Source organism: Hydractinia symbiolongicarpus, chromosome 5 (assembly GCF_029227915.1).
Source record: "Hydractinia symbiolongicarpus strain clone_291-10 chromosome 5, HSymV2.1, whole genome shotgun sequence".
In the NCBI taxonomy this organism is placed as follows: domain Eukaryota; kingdom Metazoa; phylum Cnidaria; class Hydrozoa; order Anthoathecata; family Hydractiniidae; genus Hydractinia; species Hydractinia symbiolongicarpus.
The window spans coordinates 27305001-27323970 of record NC_079879.1 but is presented as its reverse complement, the minus strand read 5'-3'; the positions used below and the strand labels follow the sequence as shown (position 1 = coordinate 27323970).

At 34.4% G+C, this 18970-nt stretch overlaps 1 protein-coding gene across 1 annotated transcript; it reads right to left on the bottom strand.

Annotated features, from left to right (window-relative positions):
- Nucleotides 1-11895: 11895 nt before the first annotated feature.
- Nucleotides 11896-17321, bottom strand: LOC130645779 (uncharacterized). The gene is made up of 2 exons (XM_057451873.1): nt 16972-17321; nt 11896-14776 (listed from the first exon to the last, which is right to left on the bottom strand). The coding sequence occupies exons 1-2, from the start codon at nt 16981-16983 to the stop codon at nt 13250-13252; spliced, it is 1539 nt and encodes a 512-aa protein (XP_057307856.1). The 5' UTR covers nt 16984-17321; the 3' UTR covers nt 11896-13249.
- Between the last annotated feature and the right edge of the window lie 1649 nt (nt 17322-18970).

Below are 18970 nucleotides of genomic sequence, written 5' to 3'. Positions count from 1 at the left end.
GAAACTGCTGGCGGCAGGACAGTTTTGATTTTTGATATCTGTTTTAATTTTATGATATATATTTTGAAAAAAACTTTTATTAGGCACTTATTTGTACTTTTAATTTCTTTTTGTACAATAAAGGCAACTTAATATATCCTAAAAGCCTTTAAACTAGCTAGCTAGCTAGAGGTCTCCCAAAAATGCTTTTAGGACACTGTACTGTAGCTAGCTATAAGGCTGTAATTAGTAATTAATGCTTGGTTAAAGGTAACTTCATTTTATATTTAGATATTTAAAATTGTGTAGCTACTTTGTGCATTATAAACATATTGGCATTGGATTTTAAACTTGGATTATACTTTACTTTAGAGAGAAATTTTTGATTTTGGAAATACCTTAATGGATTTGGACTTGAACTATGTTTTTGGATTTGTAAAGAAATGTTTAGGTTGTAATATTTGTAAAGATCTAGAGAGTTATAATCCATTGTCAAAATACTTGTCAAAACTCTATAGTGTTATTTATTCCTAAAGTGAAACTTAAGCTCGCAAAATAATCTGGCTTCTTTTCTATAACGGATGTAAAAATTTTCACACTGCCCATAGAGATACGGTAACAGGTTCAGTCGCAGATTTTAGGAATAGAGTCATGAGTCATTTTAATTGCAAATAATTTTTATTATTTTGATATTTTTATAATTTTGTTTCTCGGTGTATGTTTGACCCTTGATTCGTCTACTTAAACACTCCTATCTTTGAGTCTTTCAAGAGTGGTATTAGAAAGAATACCTGTCTTTCTTCCCTGCTTTCGCTATTGCCCTATAATTTTTTTGTACGCTTCTCTTATTAAAAAATATCATAAAGGGAGAAATGAGTTTAGTTTACAGACTAAAGTGTTATTCAATTTTTTGTTTTTCTATGTTATTTGTTTCAGTCACAATGTATATTTTACATGATTTTTTGTTATATATACGTATGTCTTTGTCGGCTTCTTTATCAGAACACGCAATTATAGCAGTAACTTATTACTAAAGTGTAAATCTTTATGATAAATAAATAAATTACTCTGTGAAGCTTGTTTGAATTATTGGCATAATAAGTTCCATAGCAGAAAAAGCTATTAATTATTAATATGAGGGGTGGTAATAAATTGAAATGGGTCATAAAATTTTTCGAAATTTGGTGTTGCTTGTTCAATTTTTCAACACAAGTCAATAATAAAAAAAGGTAGGAAATTAGCTCACTGAAGAGAGAGGGGTATTTCAACTGGCAATATTACCTGTACATATAATGTGACCCTCCTGAAAGTCAATATACTGAATAAAAATTTGACTACTTATTTGAATAATTATGGTATCAAGTTAGCAATATCTCTACACTGTCTCAACTTAACAAGGATTGTCCAGATTTCAGACATTTCTAGCCTACTTAACTAAGTTTTCTTCGAGATATTAAAATTGAGTTTCTTATTTAATAATTTTCCAGTGCAAAACCGAATTAAAATCAACCAATAAACATAAAGCCAGCATGACCACATCTAACATTAAAGATTTCTCAATACTGATCACGTGAGCAAAAAACAATAGAATTTCTTGCCTTAAAGTATTCACAAATTTCTTTCATACAAGACAAAAAATATCTTCTGAGCAATTGTATTTCAATTGGCATAACTGGTATTTTATTTAATAAAGCATGTTAACATCAAAGATAAATGTATCATAAATGTAAAAAACAACTTTTTAAGACAAAGCATTCTTACTACTAAGTGAGCACACTATTCTTCTTGCTTTAAAAAATAAGATTAAAATAATTCGTTAACAAAATTCAATCTAGCTCAGGCTACAAAAAGTTAATTATATGCTTAACTCAGATATCTTTGAAAAGATGCCATACACTGCCTCTTTTTTCAACAATAAATGCAAATGCACTAGCTCTTTTGGAACATGTATTCAGTATGGAATTAGCTACCTTTCATGTTGATAGAAAATATATTTAAAAAAAGTATTCTGTTTAAATAAAAAATCAACTCTGGCCTACTTTTCACCACATCAGATTTTAAAAACTAACGTTTTTCTCAAAAAAATATTTTAATTTTTTTATAAAATTATTATTCAACAGATAACCGAAAAAAACATATCAATTTAAACTTTTTAATAGCAAATTTCCAGAGTTAATGTATACTATTAATAGCATGGCTTTATTACGTATTATGACGTTTAACAGTTAAAAATTTATTGTTGCCAGAAATTGTATCCTGGAAGAATCAATTTTTATATGAAAATTATACCAATAATCATAATTTTCCTCAAAAAGTTACTTTTTGGTCTTATAACAGCAGATCACTGAGAATTTACACAACTAAAAATCTTGTGGTAACATTTTTAAAATTAAAAATCTTGATTTTGTAAACATTATATGCACAAATTCTAAAAAATTATAAAAAAAAATTAAAAGTAATTGGAAATATCATCTTTTTTAAAACATCTATGGACACGCTGCGTACAAAAAAAGAATTGTATGGAGCAAAAGATCGAAATGGAACTGAAGTTTAAAAAAAATGTCTTTTAGTAAAAACACAATCGTTACGGAGAAAATATCACTTGCCGTAAAAATATAGTCTGCGGCCATGTGGAGGGGCGGATGGACATAGCAAACAAAATAGTAGATGATCGCAGTGAATACAACATGGTATGACATAGCCCTCCCTTTGTCATGTATTCCTGCAGTATATATTTGCTATAGGTTACTTCTAACGACAAAGCAATGTGTTTCGTTAATATATTAACACTTTTAAACCACTCCATAAGTGAATAATAAAAAATAAAAAATTGCATACGCAAATTAACAAATATAGGTTCATTCGTGTTGTTTTTTTCATGGAATTCCTGGTACAATGTGCATATGTTATACAGTGACAGTCTTATCTCTAGTTCTGATTCACTGGTGGGACTGTCAAGATTGAGGCCCTAGACGCCTCTTTAGTTTTGATCTTTAATAAATCCCAGTTAAATGAGATGTTCCAAGGGTACAATCTTAACGGCCCCATCACTGCTTCTCTGCTATCGTAATAACTCCAGTTTAAAATGGTGCCAGGAGTAATTCTTGTAAGTAGATGTTTTTTATCTTCTCTTTTTTTCTCATTTTCTGTGATCGCTTTTACTTTCGATTTTTTGTCGATTTATTATTTGTTACTTTTTCTGTTTAAAGTGTAAATGATACAGTTTCCCTGTAGTGTGTGTGGAAAACCAGTTAAAAACAACAGACATGCAATTTTAAGCAATTATTGTGATAAGTGGTCCCACTGTAATTGCAATGAAATCTATACTTTTGAATACCTATTTCATTAAACAAGGTCCAATGATCCTTGGCTATGCCTAAGTTATGTAAATCATGCCATGCCCTTTTTTTATTCCTCAGATACAAATGTTGTAAAAATATGGACAATGCTCCCACTTCCGTAATAACTAAAACAGGTAACGACTAGTCTCCGCAGAACCACCACAGAACAAGCAGCGAACCACCAGTCTCCGTAGAACAACCAGAGAACCAGCAGCGAACCGGCAGTACTATGACAGAACGAGTAGTCTTGGTTGAGAACCACCAGAAAATGTTGATGAGAAAAAACAATAGTTGACGGAATCATCAGAATAGCGATCGCTGTAAATGCTCCATGCCTTATAAAAAAAAAAAAAAAAAAAAAAAAAACTGCAAAATTTCGGTAGAATTTACTATCCCGCCCTTATTTCCGGGAATATTGAGAATAAATTAGTAGTATATGTCATTATGTTCATTATATCTTTTAGGTTTATATGTACGGCTTTATGCCATAATTAAGAATAAAGATCTATTCACATTCTGGTAGCAGAGGCTAGTTAAGAAGATGGCAACTGGAACAATCATGATGGCACAAAAGTATGGATTGCCCCAATTTTCTGAAGATGGGGATTTTATTGGAAGTAGTTACAGAACTTCCAAAGAAGAAACAAGGACCAGTTGTTTATTTGAGTTTAAATTCAGAAGTACGTCAGCCTTAACGAAAGAAGAATTGAATGAAGAAGATGGTTTAAATAAACTTGTTAATAAAATAAAAGAACTATATGGCATTACTGAAGATCAAGCAATGTTCAATGCTTACGAAAAATTTGAGACCTTTCACCGTTCCAAGACAATGTCGATTGGTGATTATGTAAATGAATTTGAACAGTTGAATCAAAAACTTAAGAGTTACATACGACTATGAAAAAACAGATAAAAGCTATTTATGATCAATGTGCTCAAAGTGAAAGTAGTAGAGACAGTAATGATATTGGTGTTGAGCAAGAAGTATTATATGGTCAAAAGTTTGACAGACGACGTTTTAACAATTGGAACACTCGTGGACGTGGCAGAGGTGGTAAATATTTCAGTGCTAAAAGAAGCCAGTACAACCCTAATGGTCCTGATGGACATCCATTGCAATGTCACCATTGCAAATCTATAATGCATTTCATGAATGACTGTCCTGATAAGAATAAAGGAAGCAAAGGGCAGGATAAAGTACATGTGCAGTTTTTCGCAAAGGGTGTGGAACAATGCTTTATGGAGCAAGTTGTGTCTGAGTCTTTGAATTGTGCTTTACTAAACTCAGGATGTTCATCGACAGTTTGTGGTAAAAATTGGCTTGACTGTTACATAGACACTATGCCAGAAGGGACAGCTTTAGCTGAAAGTAAGAGTAACAAGTCCTTTAAATTTGGGCCAGGTGGAAGCTTCCCCTCAGTTAAAAAAGTTAACATCCCTGTTAATATGGCTGGAATGCAAGCCCATATTCTTACTGATGTTGTCGATTGTGAATTACCATTATTGTTATAAAAAAAGAGTCTGAAAGCAGCTAATAGCCAACTTGATTTTGTTAATGATAAAGTCACTATGTTTGGAAGAGACATTCCTTTACAACACACGTCAAATGGCCATTACTGTATACCTCTTACACCTAAGCAAGTTGCTGTTAACAAAACATCTCCGGGTGTAAATGCCACCAGAGTTATATTCACAGTCAACGATCTCACTGTAAAATCACCTGAAGAAAAATGCAAAATAGCTACAAAGCTTCACAAACAGTTTGGACATCCCATAGACAGCAGCAAACTGAAAACTCTTCTCCAAGATGAAAATGTTGAAGATAAAGAGTTATTTCAGCAAATTGACAATGTTACAAACTCTTGTGACACATGCAGTAGATATATATGAAGGCTCGATCAAGGGCCAATTGTCTCACTACCAATGGCCTCAGATGTCAATGAATGCCTTGCCATGGACCTAAAATTCCTGACAGTTAATCATAAAAAGTTAACCATACTTCATATGATTGATGTGTTCTGTAGATACAGTGCATCAACAATTATCAAATCCAAGAATAAGGAAATTATCGTAGACACAATTCTCAAGCACTGGGTTGCTATTTTTGGCACACCAAACTCGATTTTTTCAGACAACGGAGGGGAGTTCAACAATGAGCTCTTAAAGGGGCACTCCAGTGAAAAAAAATATTTGTAAAAAATGTTATTTTAAGAAGACAATACATAAATATGTCAGAATAAACCTTTTACAATCGTTAAAAATCTTTATTTATACCTTAATGGGGTCTGTAAACATCTTCAATTTTAAATAAATTTGCAAGGTTGCGTAAAGTTGAGAGGACTAGGTCCGAATAAATAGGCATACGTCACATCGTGCAGACAGTCCGTGAGCTCAGCAGCACACCTTCTAAAAGTTTGTTTACTTAGTGTTTACATTGTTCGTTGATAAAACGTCTTGTAGTAATGACGAAGATTTTAACTTAGAAAACATAGAATAGGATAATTAGGATAAACATAGAATAAGATAATCTCTTCATGAAAAAGACTTTACAAAGCTACAGCCACACGACTTCGAACCTCTTGTGTCTCACAAGGGAGAAATTAATAATGATGCAAAGTGACGAGGTGACTTCTACTAACTCAAAACAACATTCTGAGCAAAATATTTTTTAAAGAAATAGAAAATATATTTAATTGGCTTTTTTTTAACATTCTTTTCATCACAAAAACTTTATCATTTGTTTCAGTAAAAAAACTTTCTTACTTTACAAGCCAATTTATTTTTATTTCACAATTCAGCAATATTTTTCATCCGCACGTGCTTTTTTGCACACAAATGCAAACAAATTTTATGTAACGTTGAAATTTTCACCATGATGGAGGACCATTCAAATGCGTGATCGAAAGATCGAATAATGTTCGGGTCGTGATAAGTTGGTAAAACATGAGTATTAATATTGTACAAATAAAAATCATTCTTATGATTATGGTAGGTCATAAATGCGTTGCAGAAGCTACTGACTTATAAGTAGTTGTTTTGACAAAGCTGTTTTAGAAACTGCATTATCAGCATCACATGCAGCCTTAAACATTACAAAGATTGAAGAAAATGAGTACATTTACCCCCTAAAAATATTTGGCAAACAAAGAATAGAAACTTGATCGCTACGAAAGATGTGTAACTACTTTCTGAGTACGTATATAGCAAAAAAGAAAAAAGTGATTTTTACTGGAGTTCCCCTTTAAAAGATGTAGCAGAACTGTTAAACACAAGAGTGTATACAACAGCAGCAGAAGCTCCATGGTCAAATGGTGTATGTGAGCATCATAATTTCATCCTGGAAAATATGATTATGAAAATTGTTGACAACACTAGTTGTTCTGTTGAAAATGCACTTACATGGGCCAATTGTGCCAAGAATGCGTTGCATAATAACTGTGGATTCAGTCTCAATCAGCTTGTATTTGGACGCAATCCAAATCTCCCATCTGTGCTTACAGCCAAGCCTCATGTTCTTCGAACAGTTACACCCAGTCAATTAATTGCGAATCATCTGAATGCCCTGCATGTTGCTCGCAAAGCATTCATTGAAAGTGAATCTTAAAACAGCACTCAGTCATCAAACACGGACATCTACCAGCAAAGATTTTTATAATGGTGAATTGGTATACTATAAGCGACGTGGAGAGAAAGAGTGGAGAGGACCTGGTGTAGTCCTTGGCATTGATAAACAGGTCCTTGTTAAACATGGAGGAACTTACGTTCGAGTGTCACTTGCAATCAGTGAAGGGACACCGTAGTTGTCAGGAAAGCACAAGTGGAAACCCTCAAGTGAAAAAACTACAACCAAAGAAGAAGATTGCTTTGATGAGATTTCAAACAGCGTAGCGAATGGGTTGCTTGAAAGCGTAAACGATTTTGATATCAACACATCGTCAGAAGTTGTACTTGATGACATTCCTAGTGATCATGCCGTAAATACAAATGATATCCCTGCTATTTCCCATGCTCAGGTTGAAACAACACATCAATCAAGTATTGAGCAAGAAGTTTCTAACACACCTCGCAATGAACAGTCATTGACAGTGACCCTTCCAAAAGTCAGGGAGAGGGTTAGGTTTATTGATCCTGATACTAATAAACTTGCTGAATTTATGGTTGTTAGTTGTGCTGGTAAAGTAGGAAAATCTGGAGTTGGAGCATATAAGAATTGGTTGAATGTCAAAGATGTTAAAACCAAAGCCATGAAATCAATTGACTTTGAAAACATTTTGGATTGGGAAAAGGTAAACACAGAGTCAGTATATAATGTAGAAACGTCATGTGATGTTAGTGAAGCTCAACATAAAGAATTAACTAAATGGCGTGATTACAATGTTTATGATGAAGTTGAAGACAAAGGGCAAGACATAACCACAACCCACTGGGCGATATCTGAGAAAAGTCATGATGGTAAAACAGAAATTAAAGCACGATTAGTGGCACAAGGTTTTGAGGAGGACACTATTGGTATACGAACAGACTCGCCAACTGTAAACAAGGAGAACTTTCGTCTTGTGTGTAATATTGGTGCAACCCATGGATGGAAAATTTTACAGTCTTGATATTAAAGCTGGGTTTCTTCAAGGTGCCAAGATTGATAGAGTCGTACATCTTCTTCCACCACCAGAAGCTAACACAGAAAAGTTGTGGAAACTAAAAACACCTGTTTATGGCTTGTGCGACGCTTCACGCGCTTGGTATGAGACATTATCTAACGAATTCGATAAAGTTGGAGCTACAAGAAGCATTTATGACAATGCATTATTTTTCTGGAGAAAAGAAACTCTCAAAGGTGTAATTTGCTGTCATGTTGACGATTGCTTCTTCGTTGGAAGTGATTTGTTTCATGACACTATCATTGCACATTTACGTAAGACATTCTCACTTAGTAAAGAGAATTCAAAGTCGTTTAACTTTTTGGGATTAGAAATTGAACAAGAGTGTGGTGCAGTAATTATTCATCAGCATAATTACATTAGTAACATTTCACCAATTAATTTGACCAATAGTACGTCTACAATTCCACTTACAAAATATGAGGCACGTCAAATTCAATGGGCAGCAAAACAAACTAGACCTGATGCTGCTTACGTTGCCTGTGATTTAAGCACTCGCATAAGACATGGAACAGTTGCTGATACTCGTAGAGCTAACAAGCAGCTGAAACATCTGCAGCAAACTGAAGTAAAGATTGTTATTTCAAACACTGGAGATGTTAAAGCATCATCGCTCATACTTTTCAGTGATGCATCACATGGAAATTTAATTAATGGCGGCTCACAAGGTGGATTTGTTCTGCTACTGCATGGTGAAAGCAAAATTCCGCCAATTATTTGATCTCACAAGTTAAAATGGGCTGTTAAAAGCGCCATGGGTGCGGAAACCATGGCTCTCTTAGAAGGTGCGGAACATGCTATGTTGATCAGATCCCTAATTAAAGAGATTTTTTCAGTTGATATACCAATTATCTGTATATCAGAAAATAAATCACTTGCGGAAGCAGTCAAAAATACCAACGTCATAGAAGATAAACGATTGTATATTGATATTTGTGCACTTCGTGAGATGGTCGAAAAAGGAGAAATGGGGGAACTCATTCTTACGAAATCAAGTGATCAGATTGCTGACTGTCTTACGAAAGGCACTGCTTCAGCTGAAAACCTGCTACGTATACTATCCGGTAGAGAACAGTTGAAATACCGTTAAGTTTTGGTTAATTAAAACAAATATAACAGTATGCCAAATGACACTTTAAAAGCATTCTTACATTGTGTTCCTGCGTCTTGCAGTTTCTTTTCTTGAACATACTTTATGATTTTGTTTTATTGAGAGAGAATGTAGTGGCAAGATTGTCATTATGTTCATTATATCTTTTAGGTTTAGATGTATGGCTTTATGCCATAATAAAGAATACAGATCTATTCACAGTATACACTATATTAGTGAAATATTATCCAAATTATACCGTTCTGGGATTAAAAAATCAAGACTCATTCTGTTTCCTTGCAATTTACTCTTCAACGCAATAAATAACAAACCAACATTTCAATCTTTTTCAGTAATTTCAATCAGGAATGCTAATGATTACCATGATAACAACAATAGCTAGAACATAGAACTCGGTAATACGACGACCATCTTTTTTTAACGAGCGTCTAAAATACATATGTTACCTCCAGCAAAACAACACTTTTCTTGCTGATTCAAATCGTGAATTTTTATGAAATGAATAACAAAAGATCGACTTTTTGTATTGTGATTATTTTTTTTACGTAGAATGAAGTTTATAACACTTTGAGAGTCATTTTTAAAATTCACCTGCACGAGGACCGTTAGTTTGTGTACGAGGGACACGAAATAGCCAGTGGAAAGTAGGGTCTTCGACTGTTATGTATTTAATTAGCTTCGTTGCGCTCACTTTGGCGTGGAAGTTTAATATTGGAACTATTTATTCATTGGTGGTTCTGTGATGATACTGCTGGTTCGCTGTTGGTTTTCTGGTCGTTCTACAGGGACTGCTGGTTCTGTGGAGACTGGTAGTTACCTGTTTTAGTTATTACATCCCACTTTAACTAATTTACAAACCTTTGTTCAACCGATTTGGAGAGGTGAACGCAAAATGCCCTTTCTCGAAACGAAAAAAAACAGGTCACGGTCCTGGACGCGAGATGAAGAGGGATTGCGAGGATGATGTTGAAGGAAGCAATGAGGCACTATGCATGTACTGTAAAAGGTCATCTATGCATTAACCAACGTGCTGGATCACTAGCCATGTGCAAGCAATGGAGTTGGTCAAATGCGTAGACAGCAAAAAAACTTATATTGATTGGCAAACTAAGTTACAAAGTGTTGTATGTAATCATTTCCTTGCAAAGATGCAGAAAAAAGACAACACATTATGTGTGACTTATTTGTGGTCATTCTTATAAGGGAGACATTGTGACCACTGCCACTGTTTTTACATTCAGGTCATACTCACCTATATCATCCATCAAAATACGCAAGGCTAAAAGAGCATTAAGCATAGGAGAAGAAGCAGGTCAAAGTTAACATACTAGCACTTCTTAATTATTTCCACGTCCCTTTTGGGCACAGGATGGGTAGGCGGAATAAAGGGAAAAAAGTGCGCAAAGCATCAACATTGCCATTACAGCAAAACCGAAAGAAGAATGGCAGCTGAAGTTGTGTCAGTAACAGTTGAGGGCAATATTTGTGTTCTTGTGGCCGAAATACAATCAGAGTTTCCTAATTGAGCCCTAAGGGGCCTTCCAAAATATTTTGGGGCCCTGTTAGCGGGATATTGGCGCTAAGGGAGGGAGGGGGGTTCAAGTTTAAAAAAAGAATCCGCGAACGATTGAGAAATTTCAAAAATTTGTTTGTGGCCTGAAAATTCTTCGTTCGCGAGCATAATGTCTCATGTCATCAATTCCGATAACTTTTATCTACAAAACACGCCCCTGAGCCTTCTAAGATTTATCCAAATGTATGTATTTCACGGACAGAAATCTGCTAAAAGAGGGGGGAGGGGGTCCAAATCTTAGCGGCGATATCCCGCTAACGGGGACCAAAAAATTTTTTGAAGGCCCCTAATTTTGTCTCTAGGGAATTGCACTGGATTGCTTTTAAATCCAACTTTATCAAAATTTAAGGTTACAGAATAATAATAATAATAATAATAATAATAATAATAAATATTTAAAGTGGCTAGCCCAGAAAATCACAAAAACCTATAGTTAGTGGATTGTTTCCACTGGGGGCCACTAGAACAAAAAAGAAACAAAAAATGATAAACCTTAGACTGCCTCAGCTCAATCAAACATAGTAACATTTATAATCTGTGAAAATTGAAAAGAAAAAGAATAAAAAACAAAAATTAAAAAATTAAAAAGTGATCTCCATTAGAATTTGCCAAATACATTAGAGATGGAAGTCTTAAACGAAAGCAGACTTCCATCACAGGTCACTTGGTCTGGAAGATTATTCCACACTTTTGCAGCTCTAAATGGGAAGGCTTTTTTGCCAAATTCCGTGTTGACCAAGGGAAGTGTGAACCTGTTTTTTGAAGCTCCTCTTGTTTGATGATTATGACAGTTTTTTGTCAAAAGGAATTTTGAGCGCATGTAATCAGGAGCAATGTGATTCATGGCTTTGAAAACTAATATGGCATGTTTTTGATGAGTAAATTATTCATTGAATATTCCCTCTCTTTCCCAAGAAAGGTACGGACACATTTTAATCGTTTTTCTAGTTTTCCCAATCTACCTTGGGTGGCACAAGCCCATGCCGAGGAGCAGTAGTTGAAATATGGCATGACAAGTGCATTAATTAAAAGGTTTTTTGTGTGAGGTGTTAAACAGGATGCAATGGTTCTAATTTTAGAATATTTAATTAGTATTTTTCTATTTATGTCATTAATGTGCTTCAGGGTGGCCACTCAAAATTAAAAAAAAATCCAAGAACTAATCAAGAACAATTCAAGAACAATTCAAGAACAAAATATTGGTTTTCAAGGACAAAAATAATTTTTAACAACTTCAACAAAAGCTAATATCTTGATCAATTCACTGACTTTATACATCAATATAGCATAATCTGTGATAATTTGAACAAAATAAAAGAGTGTAGACATGTAGAAACCTTGATAATAAAGTTGATATCGTTCCAGAAATCATTCTTTTAGGAGTACATAGCTACTTTGTGTACAAGTTTATAAATACTTATCAGAAAGCTAGAATTATATAGTAACAAAAGTGTAAAACTAAAAATAACAGAATATAAAAGTCACAAAAATAACAAAGTTCAATAAATAGTGTTCTTCTCTTCTTGTTTCTAAAATCTATTTATCCAGTATTATGGAAACGGTCCAAAGGATTCTATTTCTTGTGTTTTATAAAACTTTAATTCTCAATTAAAAATAGAACATATATTGTATTGTATAAGAAGATCTTCAAATTAGAAAATGAACCAGACAAAATGACGCTAATATGAAGCTAATAAATAATCCATATATCTTGAAATAAACTAATGTCAACAAACTACGAGTATTATAGAGGTTATTAGTTTTTGAGATCTTCCTCCAGTTTTTTAATAGCCTCATCTAAATCCACCATTGTCACTTTTTTCTCTGTAATGGCTTTTCTGAATGCATTTGCTTTCAGAAACATAGCAATGTCATGGCTAACCTCGCCCTCATCAAGACAGTTGTTCATATCTTTGTTCAATGATCGAATACATGTATCTACCTCCATTCGTTTGCGTTTCACACTATCAATCTCATATGCTATTATCTTTCTCTTGTTATTCGCTGCTTCATTTTCTTTTGATTTTTTTACTTCTTCAAGGGCAAATACATACCTAGAACGGGCTGTTTTACATGATGTAACCATTTTGGCAGTGATTTCAATATCATGCACATCTTTCTTGCAACACTTTAAGGCATCATATACCAACCGCTGAGCACATAGTGACTTGTTTTTAAGATTTTCGATAGTGACTTCTTTGTTGATGCTGAATCCTCTCTCGATCTGGCTTTGTCCATGTGAAATAGTGAAGACCATCACCATGACTTTCCATAAATCTTTGTATTTATCAGAACCGTTTAAATACTCGCGGTAAAAATGATCCAAACGATTATCAGAAAGGCTAAAGCCAAGAAACTTATCTTTATGAGTCTTAGCTGTGCGTGAGATGAACTCCTCCAACTGCAACTTGGCATTATCTGCTTCTTTTGAATTGATGTGATTTGTTGTGTAAAACTTGTCCACGACCTTTTCAAACTTAAGTAGACAGTTTTTACTTTCAATCATATTCTTTGGAACAAGACTAGACAAAGATCGAACAAAAAGGTGTTTCAATGGCGATCGTTCTTGTAGCTTTTCAATAATACCTTAAATAAGTGCAGCACATTCTCCTTTAAACTTCAACTTCTTTGTCAAACTGGCTTGAAGGGACGAAAGCAAGGTTTTGGTGGCAGTTGGTAACTTGACTAATTCCGGTGGTAAATGATTCTCTCGTTTCTGCAAATCAATTTTAATTAAAGAATAAGCTGAATCAGCTTCATCAATAACGGTTTTCCGAATGAAAATCTTCATTAACCGACGGATAATATTTTCTAATATTTCCAAAACAAATGGCATCATTGGATTATCCGTCTGGAATTGCTTCAGATACGAAGACATCATGCTGGCTACATCAACAAAGAATTGTAACTTTACTTGCATAAACATGTCAGTGTGGTGGGTGACCAAGGTGTCATACGAACTGTTTTTGCTTGGTTGTTTTGATTTGCATAAGGTTTGATAATGCTTTATGACATTCACAACATTTTCCCAAACTTCCTTTGCTCGGATGGCAACAGGTTCATCCTCAACCCAGCGTGTCTGGCAAAACATTATTGGAAAAACATCTGATTTGCTTAACTGAATATATAGATCTCTTCGAGCTGGGGAATCATTGAACAGCTTCCACATGGCCTTTAAAACCTTTTCCAATTTCCAGCCAGTTGCTTTTACGCCAGTCTGAAAGGCTCCGTGCACCACGTGTAATCCACACGAACCAACATCAATAATTTGGGGATATTCTTTCTCAGTACGATGCGATTTTAAATTTTCATAAACTTTCCAATTAGTGTTTGGTCCGTCCATGGAAAGCATGACCATTGATTTCTGGGGTAACGCATCAGTTGCTTGAAGAATCTCGTGCAAGATGTTATCTGCATTTGGGCGCCTGAAAAACCTTGAGGTTAGGTAACGTGTCTGGACTTCATAGAGATTTTCATTCCAGAAACGAATCTGAACGTCCATTTGTTCTTCCTGTTTATAATGATTCAAACTTTCGTCAAAAAGTGTGGAATAGGTTGGCGAATTTTTAATTTCTTGGAGCAAGATTTCCATGAAATATGGGGCTAATCCATGTACGATGTAGTACGCACATTTCGTTTTTGATAACTGGAATGACTTTGCTATGTCACTGTCAGGGAACATCACACAAAATAGCTGGTTCAAATTCAAGCAAGAACGAAATGAATGATGTGATGTTAGTACTTTCAGAGCCCAACGAATTTCAGCATGGGAAACTGCTAATGTACTCATCATTAAATCAATCTTGTTAGTGGCGGGGGAGGCGTCTTTGCTTGATGATGGCTTTGGAGGGTTACTTTTGAAGAACAGACCAGAAACTGGACTATAGTTTTTCACATTCACTTGATGCTTGTTGCCCTTAGAATGCGATGCTAAAGCACTTTTTCCCATTATAGTTATGTCTATCACTGTGTTACAAAGTCTACACAATGCTTTGTGTTTATCTGGTCCCCTTTTCAACCATATTTTAAACTGTTCATCGCTGAACCAACTTTCATTAAAAATACTTTTTCCATGCATTCTGGTACTTTTTTTACTAGACATTTTTTTACTATTCTAAAAAGATTTTTCATAGAATTGTAAAAACTCAAGAACATTCAAGAACCAAGGGTGGAAAACATACTATTTCAAGAACAATTCAAGACCAAATAAAATTCAAGAACATTCAAGAACATTCAAGGTTTTCAAGGACGAGTGGCCACCCTGTTTTCCCATTGCATTTTTTGATCAAATGTTACCCCAAGATATTTAACTTTTTCGCTCCTCTTCAAAGGAATACCCATATAGTTGATAGTTTTGTTCTCAACTTTTTTTAACTGGCTGTGGTTGCCGAAAAAGATTGTTTCAGTTTTGTCCGTATTAATAGTCATTTTGTTATTATTCAGCCAGAGGTCGACTTGCGAAAGTTCTAACTCGACCTGGGAGACAAGGGTATCCAAGTTTTTATGAGAAGAAATAATTATTGTATCATCCGCATATAGATGGTGGTAGTTTGAATTGATGACAGATTTTAAGTCATCAATATACAAAAGAAAGAGCAGGGGCCCCAACACAGATCCCTGCGGCACCCCAAAAGCGTCTTCATGAAGCAGATCTGATCCTGTGTCGTTTACAAGAGTCAGCTGCATTCGGTCCGTTAAGTAGGACTCGAACCAGTCAAAGGCAGCATCTCTGATGCCAAAACACCATAGTTTTTTTAACAAAATTTTATGATCAACAGTGTCAAAAGCTTTTTTAAGGTCAATGAGCACAGCACAAACAAAGTTATGTTGGTCGAGCTCAGTAAGAATAAAATCAGAGACATCGACTACTGCAGTTTCTGTGGAAAAGAGTTTTCGAAATCCGGACTGTCTGTCATTCAGGAAGTTGTGCTCAGAAATAAAATGAGACATTTGCTCATGCACTAACTTTTCAAAAATTTTCATAGGAATTGGCAAAATGGAGATAGGCCGATAATTAGTAGGATCTGTTTTATTGCCACTTTTAAAAATAGGCGAGACCCTTTTAGTCTTCCAACATTTAGGTACATAACCAGTAAATAAAGATTTGTTGAAAAGACTTGATAAATAAATACTTAAAACTGACGAACCTGCTTTTAGCAGTCGTGAACCAATTCCGTCCAAGCCTGTAGCTTTATTAAGTTTTAGTGATCTAATTATTTTTTCGACACTTTTGGTCTCAATACGAGCCCACCGAAAATCGTGTCCGCTAACAGGTGGATTAACATTAGTAGTGTCAGAAGAAAATTTAGAGGCTAGTTTGGCACCAACACTGACAAAAAATGAATTGAATGTGTTGGAAATTTCTTTTGGGTGAGAAGTTTCTGTACCATCGTTTTGGACTACTCGTTTTATCGAGGTAGTATTGCCTGACTTATCAGGAATCAGTTTTTTTAGGGTTTTCCAAAGTTGTTTTGGCCGTTTTTGAAAGTCCTGCAAAACGTCATTATAGTACTCGTTTTTGAGTCGATTTTTGAGACCTATTACCTGGTTCCTTTTTTGTTTGAAAGCTTCCCGGTCTATGATGGATTTTGTTTTTGATGCTTTCCGTTTCAAGAAGTCTCTTTCTTTGATGGCTATTATTAATTCATCAGTGACCCATGCCTCAACACGGCCAGAAAATCTATGTGTTTTGAAAGGGGCATGTTTGTCAGCCACTGTTTTAACATTTTTATTCAGTTTCTCACATGCTTTATCAAGGTCATCATAATTATTAAAATATGACCAGTCTAAATTCCTGAGGTCCTTCAGAAAAGCCTCTTCACTGAAGTTCTTGTAGCTACGAACCTTGCATGTTTTAGGTTCAAATTTTGGCCTTTTGAATTTTCTGATCACATAAACTAAATTGTGATCAGAAAATTCAAAAGGACTTAGCTTTACTCTTTCTCGCAGCCAAAGTTTTGTTTTAAAGGAACATTTTTTAAGCTTTTTTGTTGTAGTTGTCAGAGGGATTTTCTCCTCCTGGAGGTCAAAGTTATTGCACATGCTCCAAGGTCTGACAAATGGCTTTGTATTATACAGGGCAGGATCAAAACCAGTCAGTAGCCATTTTATTACCTGGATTCTATTCTCGTCTTAAAGCAATAATCAAATTTTGCACATGATAGAATACCAATGACAAATTTCCCTCCACAACTACTTAAATTAGAATATACAGTTCGAATTTCGAAGGAAAAAAAAACATTCGAAATTACATAAGAAACGAACCAACCAAATAAGGGTATTTGTTTCATTTATTTTAAACCGACTTACCCTTCCAAACATTCCAAGTCAGCGCATCGTCTGATTCAAATATCTTTTCGCATGTTACGCAGAAGCAAATTGTATATTCAGCAGTGGCTTTTACTTCTACTTTTTGCTCATGAGCAATCAGAGCTCTTGCAGTATTGAAGTTTGTACAAATTTTTTTGCATAGGGTCCTACTCGCATCTTTTAACTGGCCTTCGGGCTGTTTTGAGAGGTCCCCTGCTGGTTGTGATAGTTTGTTAATACTTCCTTGTATTTATTCAGTTCAATTTTTGTAAACTTTCATTCCCAGAAAAGATTATCTGTATCTGTATCTATATCTGTATCTGCAGCCAACGTTCCATGTGATATGTGAACCAGCCCACTATGGGAAGAAAAAATACCCAGAATGCTTTGCGCAACCGTCAAAGATCTATTACATGTATTACAGTATATTACTAAGTATTACAGTGTATTACCAAATACTACAAAATATTACAGTTAGATGTTACAAGTACTACAGTGTATTACCGAATACTACAAGGTATTACAGTGTATTACTGAATACTACAAGGTATTACAGTGTATTACTGAATACTACAAGGTATTACAGTGTATTACTGAATACTACAAAGTATTACAGTGTATTACTGAATACTACAAAGTATTACAGTGTATTACTGAATACTACAAGGTATTACAGTGTATTACTAAATACTACAAGGTATTACAGTATACTACCGAATATTACAAGGTATTACAGTGTACTACAAGGTATTACAGTGTATTACCGAATACTACAAGGTATTACAGTGTATTACTGAATACTACAAAGTATTACAGTGTATTACTGAATACTACAAGGTATTACAGTGTATTACTGTATAGTACACAATATTACAGTATATTACTAAGTACTACAGTGTATTACTGAATACTACAAGGTATTACAGTGTATTACCGAATACTACAAGGCATTACAGTATATTACCGAATACTACAAGGTATTACAGTGTATTACTGAATACTACAAGGTATTACAGTGTATTACTGAATACTACAAGGTATTACAGTGTATTACCGAATACTACAAGGTATTACAGTGTATTACTGAATACTACAAGGTATTACAGTGTATTACCGAATACTACAAGGTATTACAGTATATTACCGAATACTACAAAGTATTACAGTATATTACTGAATACTACAAGGCATTACAGTATATTACCGAATACTACAAGGTATTACAGTGTATTACTGAATACTACAAGGTATTACAGTGTATTACCGAATACTACAAGGTATTACAGTGTATTACTGAATACTACAAGGCATTACAGTATATTAACGAATACTACAAGGTATTACAGTATATTACCGAATACTACAAAGTATTACAGTATATTACTGAATACTACAAGGCATTACAGTATATTACCGAATACTACAAGGTATTACAGTGTATTACCGAATACTACAAGGCATTACAGTATATTACCGAATACTACAAGGTATTACAGTATATTACCGAATACTACAAAGTATTACAGTATATTACTGAATACTACAAGGCATTACAGTATATTACCGAATACTACAAGGTATTACAGTGTATTACTGAATACTACAAGGTATTACAGTGTATTACCGAATACTACAAGGTATTACAGTGTATTACTGAATACTACAAGGTATTACAGTATATTACCGAATACTACAAAGTATTACAGTATATTACTGAATACTACAAGGTATTACAGTGTATTTCTGAATATACTACAAAGTAATACAGTGTAAAATACGGGATATTACTATGTACTACACTGTATTACTGTATATTACAAAGATATTATGCTAGGCACTAGTATGTATACTAGGCAGTATTATGTGTTAACAACATTACGACGTTGATAAATTGCTTAACGTCGTGTGTCGGATGTCGTTGGAAGAATACGACAATGTCGGATACGACATATTCACAGACTAAATGGATCCTTCCATGAAGTGCTTCCCATTGAATAAA